At 48.0% G+C, this 16,738-nt stretch overlaps 3 protein-coding genes across 3 annotated transcripts; all 3 read left to right on the top strand.

The window, feature by feature from the left end:
- Positions 1-159: 159 nt before the first annotated feature.
- Positions 160-7,806, top strand: washc5 (WASH complex subunit 5). Its single transcript, XM_037273538.1, has 29 exons — positions 160-290; positions 646-847; positions 971-1,116; positions 1,214-1,298; positions 1,381-1,481; positions 1,709-1,901; positions 1,979-2,131; positions 2,225-2,338; positions 2,419-2,590; positions 3,059-3,186; positions 3,358-3,487; positions 3,627-3,739; positions 3,859-4,025; positions 4,196-4,271; positions 4,376-4,486; positions 4,665-4,805; positions 4,933-5,013; positions 5,092-5,193; positions 5,287-5,466; positions 5,535-5,659; positions 5,746-5,908; positions 5,995-6,097; positions 6,162-6,241; positions 6,377-6,480; positions 6,675-6,804; positions 6,907-7,003; positions 7,117-7,270; positions 7,373-7,460; positions 7,538-7,806. The coding sequence occupies exons 2-29, from the start codon at positions 665-667 to the stop codon at positions 7,592-7,594; spliced, it is 3,477 nt and encodes a 1,158-aa protein (XP_037129433.1). The 5' UTR covers positions 160-290; positions 646-664; the 3' UTR covers positions 7,595-7,806.
- A 359-nt stretch (positions 7,807-8,165) lies between these two features.
- nsmce2 (NSE2 (MMS21) homolog, SMC5-SMC6 complex SUMO ligase) lies at positions 8,166-10,787 on the top strand. The gene is made up of 6 exons (XM_037273570.1): positions 8,166-8,474; positions 8,818-8,933; positions 9,024-9,183; positions 9,959-10,047; positions 10,181-10,287; positions 10,452-10,787. The coding sequence occupies exons 1-6, from the start codon at positions 8,354-8,356 to the stop codon at positions 10,561-10,563; spliced, it is 705 nt and encodes a 234-aa protein (XP_037129465.1). The 5' UTR covers positions 8,166-8,353; the 3' UTR covers positions 10,564-10,787.
- Positions 10,788-12,158: 1,371 nt separating this feature from the next.
- Positions 12,159-13,512, top strand: lratd2b (LRAT domain containing 2b). Its single transcript, XM_037273564.1, has one exon. It carries the CDS (start codon positions 12,186-12,188, stop codon positions 13,233-13,235), a length of 1,050 nt encoding a protein of 349 aa, XP_037129459.1. The 5' UTR covers positions 12,159-12,185; the 3' UTR covers positions 13,236-13,512.
- Positions 13,513-16,738: the final 3,226 nt, after the last annotated feature.

Raw genomic sequence — 16,738 nt, 5'->3', positions numbered from 1 at the left:
CAACAGCAACTTTGGTAGATGTACGAATAACTTTCTAGGTTTGTTTCCAAAGTATCGATTTTTAACGCGGCAATATTTCGTCAATGCTAAATGCAGCACGTGACCGCTTGTGCTTCTGTAGTTTCCGCATCGGCGCGTTACTTGCTGTGAATCAAACGCACCCAACGGTAAGGTCACATGTTTGGTCATGAGGAAGTAAACAGTGAATGGGTTAAAGAAAATCCACGGGACGATTGCTCCAACATCACGAGGCTTTCCAACGGTGTATTCGACCACTGACGCATATAAAGGTACGTAATGTAAGACATGTGATTCGACTTGTATGAACTGCATACATAGCATCAAAGCGAAGTTGAAGGACGGAGACCTAAACTAGCATCTAACATTTACGTGATCTCACGCTATGTTTATTCCTTCCTTCCCTATCTGTTTCCGTTGTGCGCGCACAACGTACGTCGTTGAATGAACCTAGTATACATGCATGTAGAGGTACATAATTCACGACTACGAATGGGACTTGTAGCAGGAAGTAAGTAGTATGTATACACGCGGAAAATAAGTGGACAGAGTGCATTCTTGCTGTTAATAGGACGCGTTGTTTGTGGAAATGCTGTGTTCAGTCGTTGCCTGTACCCTGTTGTACAGGTGTGGCTCCTCTTGTCTGATGGACTTCTTGGCGGAGAACAACCTGTGTGGCCAGGCCGTCCTCAGGATAGTTTCCAGGGGAAATGCTATCATTGCTGAGCTTCTACGCCTCTCTGACTTCATCCCTGCAGTTTTCCGACTCAAGGACAAGAGCGATCAGCAGAAATATGGAGACATTATCTGTGACTTCAGCTACTTTAAGGTAAGGACTCGCTCTCTCTCTCGCTCTCTCTCTCTCGCTCTCTAGGTTGTAAGTTAAGTACACGCAGCATGTTACTCCTTGCCACGCTTATGTTGTTCTCCCTATCCACCCGTGGTTCTCCAGGGCCCCGAGTATTACGAGGGAAAGTTAGAGGCCAAACCTGACCTTCAGGACCTGGATGAAGAGTTTAGAGAAAACAATATTGAGATTCTTTCCAGATTCTATCTGGCTTTTGAGAGCGTCCACAAATACATCGTGGATCTAAATCGGTACGACGTGTTGTGTTTGCGTTGACTTGTGCTCGATCTCAAATAATGACTGAATGTAATATTAGAAATGGACTTTGATGCCACATCTTCTCTCCAGATACTTGGATGACCTCCATGAGGGTGTTTATATACAGCAAACACTCGAGACTGTGCTTCTAAATGAGGATGGAAAGCAACTACTGGTCATGTCAAATGATGGGGAAACAACTGTTGACTGCATTTATTGAATCTCTTACTGAAAATGGTTTTCTTTCCCACTCGTAGTGTGAGGCGCTCTACCTGTACGGTGTTATGTTGCTTGTTATCGACCACAAAATTGAAGGGGACGTTCGCGAAAGGATGCTGGTCTCCTACTACAGATACAGGTAGCTTTATGACTCGTACATGCAAGTGGATACGATTACAATTGTCCTATTGACTGAAGTTACGGAGCAAGGTTAGACCTTACCGACAGTGGAATATACTACAATCATTCCTGTCGTCGCCCCTTCTATGTGCTCGACACAGCTTCTTCTAATAGCTGCATTTGACAGGATTCTCGAGAGACTGCTTTGTTTAGCTCATACGTTGAGTATGTGTATTATTGGTTCAGCGCGGCAAGGTCTTCAGCTGACTCCAACATGGACGACATCTGCAAGCTCCTGCGCAGCACCGGCTTCTCCAGCCAGCCTGGAGCCCGACGGCCTGCCAACTATCCAGAGAGCTACTTTCGCAGGGTTCCCATCAGTGCCACATTCATCAGTATGGTCATCGGAAGACTGCGCTCTGACGACATCTACAACCAAGTAGCGATGCCGTGCCATGCCGTGCGATCCCATTCGACTCTGCGTTGTAAAGTCAAAGCGTTGTTCCCGCTTCCAAGGTGTCCGCCTACCCTCTACCTGAACATCGTAGTACGGCGCTGGCTAATCAGGCAGCCATGCTGTACGTCTGCCTTTACTTCAGCCCGTCCATACTGCAAAGCCAGCAGGCCAAGATGAGAGAGATCGTGGACAAGTACTTCCCTGACAACTGGGTATGTATGGCTGCTTGAAGCCAGACCTCTTTTTTTGTGTCGGATTGTATTGCTTTACCTTTTGGACATCATTTTCATCTGGTCTGAGCACAGGTGATCAGTATCTACATGGGGATCACCGTCAATCTGGTGGAGGCTTGGGACCCGTACAAAGCTGCTAAAACTGCTCTCAACTACACGCTGGATCCTGCCAACATCAAAGAGCAGGTCCAAGCCAATGCAATTGCACGGAATAGCAGCGCTTAGGCCAGCTATGAATGAGAAAGTCCAATCTTGTGTCTGGATAGGCCAGCCGTTACGGCACGAGCATGGAGAGCCTTCGGCCGCAGGTGCAACAGCTGCTGAAGGAAGGCTTCCTCAGAGACGAGATCATTCTGGATAACATTCCCAAATTGCTTAACTGCCTAAGGGACTGCAATGTTGCCATTCGCTGGCTGATGCTGCATTCGGCTGAGTCGGGTGAGACCAATCGCGTGTCCCTCCCAAAGAGAGAGAGAGAGAGAAATGCCAATGCAACGTCCTTTTGCCAGCTCAGTGGCCTAGTGGTAGAGTGTCCGCCCTGAGACTGGAAGGTTGTGGGTTCAAACCCCGGCCGACTTTAAAAATGGGACCCATTGCCTCCCTGCTTGGCACTCAGCATGAAGGGTTGGAATTGGATTAGGGTTAGATCACCAAGTGATTCCCGAGCGCGGCGGCGGCGGCGGCGGCACCGCTGCTGCTGCTCACTGCTCTCCTCTCCCCCCCAGGGGATGGATCCAAATCACACGGGGATGGGTTCAATGCAGAGGAGCAATTTCACCACACCCAGATGTGTGTGTGACGATCATTGGGACTTTTAACTTGAAATCCTGCCTGCCAAATGCTTTGTCCACGGCTTCAATATTACAAGTGCAATACTGACCAGCCGACTGTGTCACCGTGTCACAGCGTATGACCCAAACAATAAGAAACTACGGCAGATCAAAGAGCAAGTGCTGGCTGACTCCAAATACAATTCCAAGAGCCTCTTTCAGCTCCTCCTCGATGCGGCCCAGCTGGAGTTTACCCTCAAGGAGGTGAGCATCTATTTACGTATTATTTGTGCTCAGCATGATCGTCTCCCCTTTGTTGGTTATCAGTGCACAGCCCGGTAGGTAGCATATGACACCAAGCTGATGATTTGGGGATGTCATTCTTTTTGGGATTTGGAAAACACATCTGACTCATCAACTCCACATCTCGTGCAGATGTTCAAGCAGATGCTGTCAGAGAAACAGATCAAATGGGAGAGCTACAAGAAGGAGGGCTCCGAGAGAATGACCGAACTGGCCGAAGTCTTCTCTGGCGTTAAACCGCTCACAAGGGTGGAAAAGAACGGTCAGACAAAGGCGTACACACGTTGCTATCGTGTTCGATACTCATCACAAACACAACTTCTCATATTTGATCGAGTAATGCTACTTACTACCTGGCAATGAATTGTTAGTCGAACCTTTGTGTTCTGTCACCATGGCAGAAAACCTCCAAGCTTGGTTCCGAGAAATCTCGAAACAGATCCAATCGTTGAACTATGAGGACTCTACAGCTGCCGGTAGGAAGACGGTCCAACTCATACAGGCTCTTGTTGAGGTGAGGAAGAGCAGAAAACTTCAATCGTTTTGTTTTTGCTTGACATGATCCAGGCAGGCAGCTACGCAGGCAGCCTTCAGGGTCTATTCTAAATGGCGTACTTTTGACCTGGTTCCCAGGTTCAGGAGTTCCACCAGTTAGAGTCCAACCTGCAGGTGTGTCAGTTTCTGGCAGACACCAGAAAGTTCCTGCACCAAATGATTCGCACCATCAATATCAAGGAAGAGGTCCTCATCACAATGCAGATCGTGGGAGACTTGTCGTACGCTTGGCAGATCATCGACAGGTACGTACGTACGTACGTACGTAGGCGCCTGCCCTAGCCTCCATTTGCATTCTTCCAATATGGACCTGAGTCATCCATCAGCAGGGGCTGCGCTGCGTGTGATCTTAAGGTTCTGCTTTGGCACAGATTTGCTGACTTTCGTTTCCTCTTCCCCTGACCCCCCCACGCAGCTTCACAAGCATTATGCAGGAGAGCATCCGAGTCAGTTCCTCCATGGTCACTAAACTGCGAGCGACCTTTCTGAAGGTGAAGCCGGCCGACCGGCCGTCTCCCTCCCTCCCTACCTTCCTCCCTCCCTCCCGATGTTGACATCTTCAAAGCAATTTGCCTGTGTTTGTTTGTGAGAGCAGCTGGCTTCCGCTTTGGATCTTCCATTGCTGCGGATCAACCAAGTCAACAGCGCTGACCTGCTGAGTGTTTCCCAGTTCTACTCGGGAGAATTGGTCGCCTATGTCAGAAAGGTGCGTAATTTGTGGTCATACGCACCATCTATTGGTGAGCTCCGAACTAGGATTTTGCATTGTATGTATGACAAGGCGACATCGTCCGTATGCTACTCTCATTTTTGTCTTTTATTTGCTGCTTGTTTGTTCAATGACGTCCATTTCAATGTTCACCTTCAAGTATTGACGTGTGTAGGTACTGCAGATCATCCCAGAGAGCATGTTCACCTCTCTGGCCAAGATCATTAAGCTTCAGATCCACGACATCATGGAGGTGCCCACGCGACTGGACAAGGACAAATTGAAGGACTACTCCCAGCTGGGGGCACGCTATGAAGTATACGAGCTGATGGATGGATGGATGACTTTGTTGCTCTCACACATACTACGTACCGATGCTTCAAAAGGAATGGCGTCACTCGTCTAACATTTTGCCATTCCTCTTTATGCTTCCATCCCTTCAGGTGGCTAAACTCACCCATGACATCTCCATTTTCACTGAGGGGATCTTGATGATGAAGACCACTTTAGTTGGAATTATCAAGGTTGCTCCTTCTGACCTGGTGTCATCCAATCAAATTGAACGACACAGCCTTCCACTCACGTGTGGTGTGATGTTGTAGGTGGATCCTAAGCAGCTTCTGGAAGATGGCATCAGAAAGGAGCTGGTGAAGAGGGTGGCTTATGCGCTGCACAAGGGCTTGATTTTCAATCCTAAGGCTAAGGTTAATAAGCACCACACTGGCTTTGAGAAAGAAGCAGGCTTCCAGAATGTAACTACCAATACGCTTTGTATACGGCCTTCTCAATCATGGCAGCCGAGCGAGTTGATGCCCAAGTTAAAAGACATGGCAGCCACCATGGACGGATTCTACAGGTCCTTTGAGTACATCCAGGACTACGTCAGCATCTACGGTCTGAAAATCTGGCAGGAGGAAGTGTCTCGAATCATCAATTACAACGTCGAACAAGAGTGCAACAGTTTCCTCAGGGCTAAGGTGGGATTCAGCCATGGCAGCGACGCAGCATTCCATATTGATTCACTCCCTCCATTCATCTTGATCAGATCCAGGACTGGCAGAGCGTGTACCAGTCCACTCATATCCCCATCCCGAGGTTTCCATCCGTGGATGAGTCCGCCACCTTCATTGGACGTCTCTGTCGAGAGATTCTCCGCATCACAGATCCCAAGTATGGATTAGGCATTGGGCATCATGATTTTTTGATTCGCTCATCTCTGCGGGCGGGCTGGCTGGCTGGCTGTCTTTCACACACAGGCTAACGTGCTACATTGAGCAAATGAACACCTGGTACGACCTGAAGAGCCACCAGGAAGTGACCAACAACAGGCTGTTCTCAGGGATCCAGAGCTCCTTGGGTACATTTGGCCTCAATGGCCTGGACCGCTTGCTGAGCTTCATGATTGTCAAGGAGCTGCAGGTGACCCGTCGGCGTCCTATACCGTACAAACGGGCCCTGTGTGTTCGTTCGTCCCAGTCAACTCGGACCTCCGAATCTTCATTTAGAATTTCCTGACAATGATTCAGAAGACCATTTTGAAGGACAAAGCTGCAGTCGAGGTCTTGAAAGCCGTCCTGATCGCTGTCAGTCCGGTTCAGGGCGTTGTAGGTAGGTCATCCGTATGTCGGGATGGCTCCCCCTCAAATACGGGAGACGTTTTCTTTTCTGATAGGGAATGCCAGCAAAGTGTATGCCGGCGCTGTCGCCAAAATCCCCAAAATCTGGGGGCCGTATTTAGAGGTCATCATGAAGGTACGACGTGACGTGACGTGACGTGACGTGACGTGACGTGACGTGACGTGACGTGACGTGACGTGACGTGACGGATCATTTTGATATGAGGCTTTCTGAAAGGCAAAGCTAATTTGGATTGAACCTTTGCCGTAGGTTGGTCAAATGCAAATTCTTCGGCAGCAAATTGCCAATGAGTTGAACTACTCCTGCAAGTTTGACTCCAAACACCTGGCGGCTGCCCTCCAAAACATTAACAAGTCAGTCCGCCGCTCCTTTTTCTCCTAGCCGCCGCTGCTGCTGCGTGGAACAAAATAGAACGGCAAAGATGTCATCAATGGAGCATTTCAGTACCAACTTTCCACCAAGAGAGGGTTCCAATAGACTGTGAAAAGGTCATGTGTGGTGTTTTTTTTTTTTTTTTGCTTTTGTTTTGTGTTTTTGATCCTTGCAGGTCGCTGCTAGCAGACATTGAAGCCCACTACCAGGACCCGTCGCTGCCCTACCCCAAAGAGGACAACACTCTCTTGTACGAGATCACAGCCTATTTAGAGGCTGCCGGTATTCACAACCCACTTAATAAGGTTGGTGGAGAGTGCCTTCAGATAGGAGGAATGCTTTTGCCTTAAGAGCGTCACGCAGTTGACCTCAAATCAACTTGCACAATGTTGTGCGCTTTTCATTAGATCTACATCACCACAAAGCGCCTTCCTTTCTTTCCCATCCTCAACTTCCTGTTTGTGATAGCACAGCTGCCTAAACTTCAGTACAGCAGAAACCAAGGTTGGTTTGGTTCGCAAAAAGAAATGTGCAAAATTCAAGTCCCTCTAGTGGCGCGGAGGTCAATTACACCAAGGCCAAAATGCATGCCTCTTTTTCCCTCGTATTTCCAACAGGAATGACATGCAGGAAATCCACCGACCCAGTGGACTGGCCTCCTTTAGTCCTCGGCCTTCTCACGCTCCTCAAGCAGTTTCACTCCAGATACACAGACCAGTTCTTGGCTCTCATTGGGCAGTTCATCCGCTCTATCATGGAGCAATGTACAAGGTAACCAGACTTCTCAGCATAGTTCGTCCAATCATCATTTTCTTGTTTTGAATACAAATTCAGCCAATGTCTCATCTTTGTCCATGTTTTCCCCAACTAAAGTCAGAAGATCCCTGACATGCCCTCTGATGTGGTGGGAGCGCTCATGTTCCTGGAAGACTATGTCAAATATACTAAGTTGTCGCGCAAGGTAGGTTATTGTCAAACTTGAAAGCTCTGTCGTCAAGTTGTTCTAACTGTATCCCTACTTTTGTTTGTCTGTTCAAGGTGGCTGAAGCCCATGTCCCCAGTTTCATATTTGATGAATTCAGAACTATACTGTGAAGATCCAGCCAAAACTACTTTTATTGCCTTTTGTATGCACTTCCGTTTTTATTGTCTTGAAGCACATGTAAGATTGTATTTTGTACATGCATAGATAGATCAAATTGCCTTGGAGTTCCTAACATTACAGCTTAGCATTTTGTAACATCACATGTAATAGATTTGCGTGTCAAATGTGTTGGGTAACGAGGCAATAGTGTAGGGGGGGGGAACCCATTCTAAGAGTTTGTATACAAAGTTGGCTCATCAGAAAGTTTGAAATGAAACATCCATCCATTTTCTGAACTGCTTTTCCTCACAAGAGTCGCAGCTGACTTGGGGCAGTAGGCACTTTTCAAAAAAACCAACTTCTAATAAATGTGTCATTACAAAAATCAATGCCATTAACAAGGAGTAGCCTTGAAGTCTGTGTTATTTTATCCTGTTTATCTTCTGAAGTTCGATTAAGTTTGCTACAAACTCAATGTAAATCTTGCAATAATTTGTTTGTTTTGTTTGTTTTGAGTATGCCATACTCCATGTTCTTAAAAGAGCAGTGGGGGCATTACTTTGAAAAGACAAAACGGAAGCCGGAAGTTCAACATCCTGCTCTGCCGTGAACGAGCGAACGCTTTGCCGCCCGCCAGGTTTGATCCAGGAACCGGGATCCTGTACCGATGAAGTCATCCCACTTGTTCCTACTTCCAAATTGCGTGTTCAGTTAGTGTCAGCGAACCCGCTGCGAGCATTTTGTGTCTTATCGGAGCGTCGCTCGCTAGCATGTATCAAAGTCTGAGCGCCGTGCACAGCACTGTGGCCAGTCTGACGGAGTGTCAGGCCGACCTCGCCACGGGAATGGACATCGTCACCTCCGTGGCTTTGGACTTGATAGAGGACCAGGGTAATAACCAGGGTCTTCTCTTCACTCCTTTCAAATGTCATTAGTCGTTAAATATTCCATTGCTTCCGTAAGCAGTTACAAAACGAAATAGAAACCCACTTGTTGAGACCATCCTTTATCAAAAAACTTGTCATCCTCGGTTCGGAAAACGGCCGGACGTTCTTGTGGTTTTTCTCTCTCTCTCTCTCTCTCTCTCTCTCTCTCTCCCTCCACACACTTATACCCCTAACAATTAAACATGTATGTGCTAACCGGCCTGCTCCAATCGATCCAAAAACAAGTGTACAACCATGTTTCTTATCTAACTGAATGATTATGTCGACTTCATGTGTCTGGTGCGCAGATGGAGGACGGGGAAACTCTGGCATCGGCGAGATGGAGAATCTCATGTTGGAATGTGCCAAGCTGGACCGAGAAATCGACTGCTTTGTTGACACTGTGCAACGAGTCACAGCGGAGGTGGTAATGCTCATTCGGTTGATTTCAACTCGTTTGGAAAATCAACTTTTGCCTGATTCAAATGTATGTAGCAATGTATTCTTTCTGCAGGTGACTGCACAACAACAAGATGCCTTGTCTAGCATCTCGTCCAGAGTGAAGGAGAAGTTCACAGAAACAATTCGTTGCCTATCTGACGCAGACCTGCAGACTCACCAGAAAATAATTGCATTCAAGGAAAGCATCCAGAGCTCGAGCTCTCACACCCAAGGTAGAGAAATGCTTGCTAAAACTCAAATCATCAATCGATATGTTGAAATTGGTTTTCAATTCATTGAATCATCTGATGGTTTGCAAAAGGCTTGGTGCGATGATCGTCATTAAAAAAAAAAGAACGTGTTGTGTTATCGCTACGTACGAGTCAGGTGAACTTGACGTGTTGTCATCTCTTCCGTTCGCTAGGGCGCTAGACAACCACAAGAGCCAACACGTTCTTACTAAAAGCTATTTATTTGTCACGAGTCCACGCAAAACCGACATGTAAAATGAAACCAACGCTGAATGCGATCACACAGGCATGCGAATCAAACGAAGCGGCGATATTACGGTCAATTATTAACCTTCAAACAACACACTATCCAGGGCGTTGTATGATAACTATGAACAAAGACAGCGGGGTCCTTTAAATTGTCACGACGGCATCACGCAGCTTTTTGCGCGTGCGCACAAATGGACATCCTAGAATATGAATCCGAGTCGGTGTTGCGGCAGCGCAAGCTCTATTAGCGTTGCCGAGCCGCATTGCAATCGGCACGTTGTTTGAGTGGCCAAAAGATAAGAATGCTGTAGGTTGACAAAAGTGCTCCAATCGGAAATCAATGTCTTGAAATACTACATTGCGCGAGTTCAGAGGAAAGCGAGCATATGACAAAAGCGCTTAGCCATTATAAGAGACATTGTCACATCGTGACGGGTGAGGTGGGACATGATGACTTCATTCTTTGGCCGATAAAGTTGCCTTTCGCCCGCCAATGTTCTCTTTTTAGTCAGCCAAGAGTCAAGGAACACGGAGGAGCTCGATGAGGACCTGGCTATAACGCAGACCCAAGTCAACTTCACCTGCCCTCTCACCCAGGTAGCCTACCCGACGAGACAACGAGCATCTGCAACGAACTGAGAATTGTCTCCTATTGACAGCACTTGAGGAAATGTACAAACCGCAGCCAGGTGTGCCCATGTTAAACGTGCTGTTTGTGCATCTCATCCAGGAAGACATGATCAACCCTGTGAAGAATAAGAAGTGTAACCATCACTACGAGGAGAAACCTATCAAAATCCTCATTGGAACGAGACGTCATCAAAAGAAAAAGTGCCGGTGAGATTGATTGATTGATTGATTGATTGATTGATTGATTGATTTGATGATGTCACTGGTGTCATGTTGAAATGGAGGTGTGGTGTCATGATCACTCCATGTCGTCTCACTCTTATGCTCCTACCACATCCTCGGTATCATTCATTTTGGTATCTGCCCTTCAGTTGTCCTGTGGTGGGTTGCGGAAACAAAGACGTCAACGAGTCAGACTTGGTTCCTGACCACACGCTGAAGAGACAGATCACAGACCAGAAGAGAAAGAACATCAGCAAATAAAATAAAAAACCTCCACACTTGAATTGGCAACATTGACCACATAGCTATGTGTGTTTGTTATTTTCTTCTTTGACAAGTTGCTCGTATATTTGACATTGTTCTGACCAGAAATGCACCAATGTTTGTGTTTGGGGTCATTTGTTTTGTTCAAGTGACTTTTTATTCCTGCAATACCTTTTATTTATGTGATTGAATTGTAATAAAAGTTCACACTTTTTGCATTCAAAAGAGATTTTGTTGTTGTTGTTGTTCTTTGTCTCGTTGATGGCCAAAGTAGCCACTAGAGGGAGACATGTACGTGATGACAGATCCAAGACCGCACGTTTCTTCGGGTGAAGCCACCCACCCACCCACCTCACTCTCTGCTTCTGATGGTAACTTCTGAAACAGTGGCTTGTGCCTTCCGCTTACTTTTGTAGGTTAGTGATCACGGAAATGAGGCTAATAGGACACACGGAACATCATGAGTGATGATGCTTCGTTGGACTCATTCAGGCGGCGGCCCAAATTGGGAAGGAATTTCTCAAGTGAATTTCTCATCTTCTTACTGGATTGTATGTGGCCTGCTAGGAAATGTATTCTTGGGCTTGTATACTTAAAAAACGCCAAGAAGCTCGTACGTAGGAGGTCCGTGCAAACGAGGTGAAACATTTGCGCTCATATGAGAGCTGGCCGGCCTGGTCCAAACAAAAGCTGTGTTGTGAAACAAGCTTGTTAAGCTAATCTTTTAATAACGTTGCATTAGGCATTTCCAAGGGTCTTAAGTCGGTTGCCCCCCCGAAGCCAACTGCTGTGAATGTACATGATGTAGCTCCATTGAATGTTGTCACAGGAAGTGTGGCTGCTCCAACCATGTTCTTTGCACACGAGCTGTAAATGCACTATGGGCAATCAGATGGGTTGTACTCTGCTTGTGGCAATGCTTTGTGGGAGGGAGGCAGCATGACTCTGCCCCGGCCAGCGTAAAGGTCAAATGCGAGCTTTTAGATAAGACTCAACAAAGCAAGTCCACTTTTCGGAATCTTCCAAGAATCACATTCTAGCCTCAGAGAAGAGCACACAATGTTCCAACCGTAAAACACTGAAGATAAGTTGCCTCGCTCATGCTTGAGCTAGCCGAATAGTTAAATGTGCAAAGTAAAAACTGATAGCGGTTTTCACTTCTGCCTTTCAAGACGTGTGCGTTCATGTCAAACTTGAAGTGCATAATGGCATGACCCGCCCCGCCTGCCCCTCCCCGCTTCAGAAAGTGCACTGTGCCTTTAAATGACGAGAACCTCTCTCTCCCTCTCTCCCTCCCTCCCTCCCTCCCGGCCAGTAGTCGCTAAACGCTGCCAGAGTTTGCTCCAATTGTGAGTGTCCCACGACGCACTGAACAGCCGTGCCGTGGAGTGAAGTCAAACAGAAAGGCAGTTCGAAGCTGCTGTACAGGTGAGTGCGACCGGATGAGATTAAAGTGGCAACATGCTCGAGTGACGTGTGTGGCAAGTGTCTCCTGGAAAGGTTTCAAAGTGAGCCAACAGGTGGCTCACCTGTTGCAATCCTTGTTTATCTAGACATGACGCACTCCGGCCGGTTCTATCTCCATGCACGAGACAAGCCGGGCTTAACTGTGCGTGCTCATGTCCACGCAGGCAGGTGCAGTGAAGCAGCATTTCCAAGGCGGGCGGGCGGGCGGTCAGGCGGCCGGCCCGGACCGGACATGGATTATTGGCGCTACTTTGGATGGCGTTGAAGAACAGGCGGATCCGTCCCGTTTGCACGCGCCAGCCAGCCAGCCAGCCAGCCACTCTCCTTTCACCTTTATGGGGAACCAGATGGAGAAACGGACTCATTTAAATTACGTCGGGGTGCCCACATCGGACCCGAATGGTTTCGAGCCGGACGTCGACGACGGACCGCGCATCGGCGTCTCTTACATTTTCTCCAACGACGGCGGCGGGGACGACGACGACGACGACGAAGACGACCATTCGGAGCCGTTCCCGCCGGAGGAGCACCTCGCCAAGGACCAAGAGAAGGCTTTCGAACCCGAAGACGAGCTGGAGTGTTCGCTTTACTTCCGAGAGGAGTGCATTTTCCAGAGGAACACCGGAACGGCGACCCACTCCGCGGAGAGTCTACTCAACAAGTGCAGCCCCGGAGACGTGCTGGAGTTCGTGGCCACGGGACAGTACCCGCACTGGGCCGTCTACGTGGGCGACTTCCAGGTGGTTCACTTGCACCGAGCCGAGATCAAGAACGGCTTCCTCGCCGACGTGAGTCAGGGCAAGAGAGGCCGCATCGTCAACGGCCTTTACCGCTACCGTGCGCTCCAGCCGCAGGTGATTGTGCGCAACGCCGTGGACCACGTGGGCTCCAAGGACCGAGAACTGTACTGGAGGAACTCGGAGTGCTTTGCGGCCTGGTGTCGCTTCGGGCGGAGAGAGTTCAAAATCGGAGGGGAGATCAGGATCGGAAAACAGCCTTATCGCTTCCAAATGCACTTTTCCGACAAAAAGAGCCACGTCCTGGAGTTCCAGTGCCTGGAGGACGTGATTATGGAGCGCAGGAGGAATGAGCAAATTGGCAAGAATGCTGTGATGCAAGAACTGGCCACTCACCTGAACACAGCAGCAGAAGCAGAAGCAGCGGCAGCGCAGGACTTTCAAGAGGAGCCTTTAGGCGACTGAAGCAAGCGCTTTCCTTGCCATTTCTATTGGTTGACAACACACGCGCACACACACAACAGGTGGAGTCACAATCGTTTGCGTTCACCTCCTCAGACAGAAAGGTACACAAGAAGATTCCATTTGACTTTTGTAAGCCACAGAAGCACCTGCAAAAAAGCCAGCATCAATAGCACGCACTTCGATTTCTCATGACGGATCACTCAAAAAGCCAGCGTCAATATCACACACTTCTATTTTTCTCTCTTTGTAGCTTCGTGATGGATCACTCCAAAAAAAACCTCTCCTCTTTTATCGAGTTGTGCCATACAGTGTCTATTTTTTGTAACTTTTTCAAAGTTTTCAATATCTAAATCGTGAAAACAAAGGCGAAGAAAAGAAACAAATGAAAAGCATTCAAAGGTCCAGGATGAAGAACATTTGCAAGACAACACATGATCCATGAGCTATAGCGTCGTTCGTTGCAAGCCCACCATTTTGGAGGCATAGAAAGTAATGACTTTAAATATGTGCGGCAGTTTGTTTGGGGAGTGCTGTTAGTTTGAGCCTACACTATGAATTGTATTTGTGTGGAACGGGTTGTCACAAAAGATTGCTTTCCTTTTCATTCTTAAACATTCTACAGCGAAACGTGCTCATTCCTGTGAACTTTGGTTTGATCCGGCCGGCAAAGGTGTGAAGAATTCTATCTCCTCATTGTTTCTAGCCAATCATGGCACACAGCTTGAACTGCTCTTTGGCTACGAGTATGGCTCGACAGACACTGTTTGCAGCCATGACTTAGCACTTTGACTTTTGATTCCAATCCTGTTTGTATGAAGAAAGCTGAAAATAAATCTATATTTGATCAACATCCAGTATGTGCCTCTTGTAATCTGCCAAGGATATTTGTTTCATTTTGATATTTGGCGAGGCTTCCTTCCGTCAGGCTGTGTTGTCTACCTTGCCGGTACTTTTCTTGACATGCGTACACACTGCGCTAGCTGCAACGAAGCCATTTCTTTGGAAGCGGCCACATTGAAGGATGGTCATTTGGTTTTCTTTCCCTCCCTCCGCTAAAACATTCACGCAGCTTTGATTTGACAAGATTCATCAAGAGGCCAAGCTCTTCACCGAGTCATCGCATCTTGAGTCGAAAATGGAACCGGTGCTCGTCCGTGGCTCGAATTGCAGTGCGGATCTTTCGGATCCGACGAGCGCAGAACAGCGCTGGGCCGACGGCTTCTGTTGAGCTTGTCGTCGCATCTTTTACGAGCGTAACGCCTCGTCCTTTGAAGCCTTGTCGAAGTTGTCCAAAGTTATTTCTGTCCTACTGAACCATGCTCCTTGTCTCCTTGTGTTTGGGGTCATCCAAGCCTAGCATTTCTCCAATTCTCCATGGCCTGCCCCTGTGACCAAATAGAAATGGTGTGCCAGATGCATACTATTTATGATAATCGGTTCTTTTGTAACGGCAACTGCGTGAGTAGCGCACAATATTCAAACAAGAATATGACGTAACCTTTTTACATGGCGCTCAAACGCAATCACATTACGTTGCCATCAAACGAGAGTCCCTTCGTTGGTGTCATTCACAATTTGTCCTTCCATTTTGAAAAGATGCTGCTATCTCTGACGTTGTATAGGCTTTCAGGCTTAATGGAGCTGGCCAGCAGCCACCTCAAACAGGCGAATTGAAAAATACAAACATCCCTCACTTCATTTTGTGTCACTTTCATTGTACCTTTACACTAATATCGTTTTGTACATTTTGTTGGATTGTTTTGGGAAGAAAGAAAAAAAAAAAACAATCAAGCCACGAGACTCGTGAGAGGGATGTGAACCAGGCCTTCCTTCAATTGTTCCACCAGGGGAAGCTTTGAGTTTGACACGTTGGCTCATTCTTGTCCGACCGTTGCCCACTAAGTCTCGCTGGCTTCCTGTGGAGGATTGGAACAAAGCCCACCTCCTCCGGGCAAAAGCGTCCATTTTGGAGTTGGTCGGCCCAAATCAAAGCCACCCGCCCAACGTTGTCTTTATCTACAAAACCATTTTGCCATGCATAAACATGTCCCAATACGGGGATGCTAAACTATCTGACATGATAGCAGGACGTTTGAGAGGCGACGTTCATCGCTGCTTCTGCTGGCTCCAGGCAGGCTGCTGGCGCTGTTAAGAGTTGGTAGAGGTAAAGCCAATTTGGACATTCTCAGCGGTCACGTGGCGGACGCAGACCAAACTCCAAGCTCCGAGCGTGGCTGTTTGAAGACGAGCGCGACAAGTGAGCAACGTTTTGGGTTCGTGAATGCATGACGCAAGGCCACAAACACCAAGGCGTTTCCTTTTCAATCTTTACATGGAAGTGCGCGCCGTCCGGCCTTCCTGTGTGGACTTTTCATGTTCTCTGCGTGCCAGCGCGGGTTTCCTCTGGGTGTTCCGCTTTCCTCCCGTCCGCATTCCCAAAACATGCAGCAGGGTGGGCCCATTGAGCTGTGACTGTAGCTGCTTGTTTGTCTTTATGTGCCCTGCCGTTGGCTGGCGACAGGGTGACTGGCGGGATAGGCTCCATCTCCAGAGGGAGGAGAAGCGCTTCAGATAATGGATGGATGGAAAGTTCGGAAATCCCATCTTGCCCTGTTTCCAGGAGAGATAAAGAGGTCGAGAAAAAATGCATCTACTTCCTGTGGACAGTGGTGTGGCAGAGGTGAGAAATGGCTTGCACACATTGAGTGACAGAATAGCAGGCAGAAAAGAAAAGCACAAAATGTCATCGTTTTAAAGAAGTGGGCAGCTGAGCTGAGCAGAGCAGAGCAGAACAGAGCTTAGCTTCTATTTAGCTCACTTCAACTATGAGTTCATCAAAGAGCAGCGAGCTCCTGCGGCAATTGCAATGATAACGACGCCATTAGAGCGGAGGAGGATGGGGACTGCGTGTTCCTAAACAAGGCCTTGCACACTTATCTCCACGTGCCTTCCTGTCCATGTTGTCCCACTCGCTTGTCGCCACTTTTTGAACGGTGCTTTTCCCGTCCTGATGAGCGAGCAGCCAACTTCAAGTCCTGCTTGAAGAATCCGCACGTTTCATTAAGCATCAACCGTGGCAGCTTACTATCTTTGCATCCTGTCCAAATGTAAGAATCACATTTAACGCCTGCCTAGCTGGTTTCCAGACACGCCCACAAAAAAAGGTTTGCCGTTTTACACACGGCTCTCGGTTAGGGCAATCATTCAGGCCTCGGCGGTGGCCGCGTGCGTCCGTCTTTGTAGGTGATCAACGTGAGGGAGGCCTGCTTCATATGTCTGATCATTATTGCATTTATTGGCTCCAAAATGTGAGCTTCAGAAAAATCCCATTGACCTCCTAGCTGTCTGTGTGTGTGTCGGGGAAGCTCTCTAATGCCAGTGACGCTCTTTATTCTTCCTTTACTGTGTGTGCCATGGATGCTGACCTTGTGGTGTTGCACGCTGCATGTCAGCCCCCTAGCTAGCTAGCTGGCTAGCCAGCCAGCCAACTTTGTGGCTCTCCT

Source organism: Syngnathus acus, chromosome 16 (assembly GCF_901709675.1).
Source record: "Syngnathus acus chromosome 16, fSynAcu1.2, whole genome shotgun sequence".
Classification (NCBI taxonomy): Eukaryota; Metazoa; Chordata; class Actinopteri; order Syngnathiformes; family Syngnathidae; genus Syngnathus; species Syngnathus acus.
This window is presented reverse-complemented; position numbering and strand designations above follow the sequence as displayed.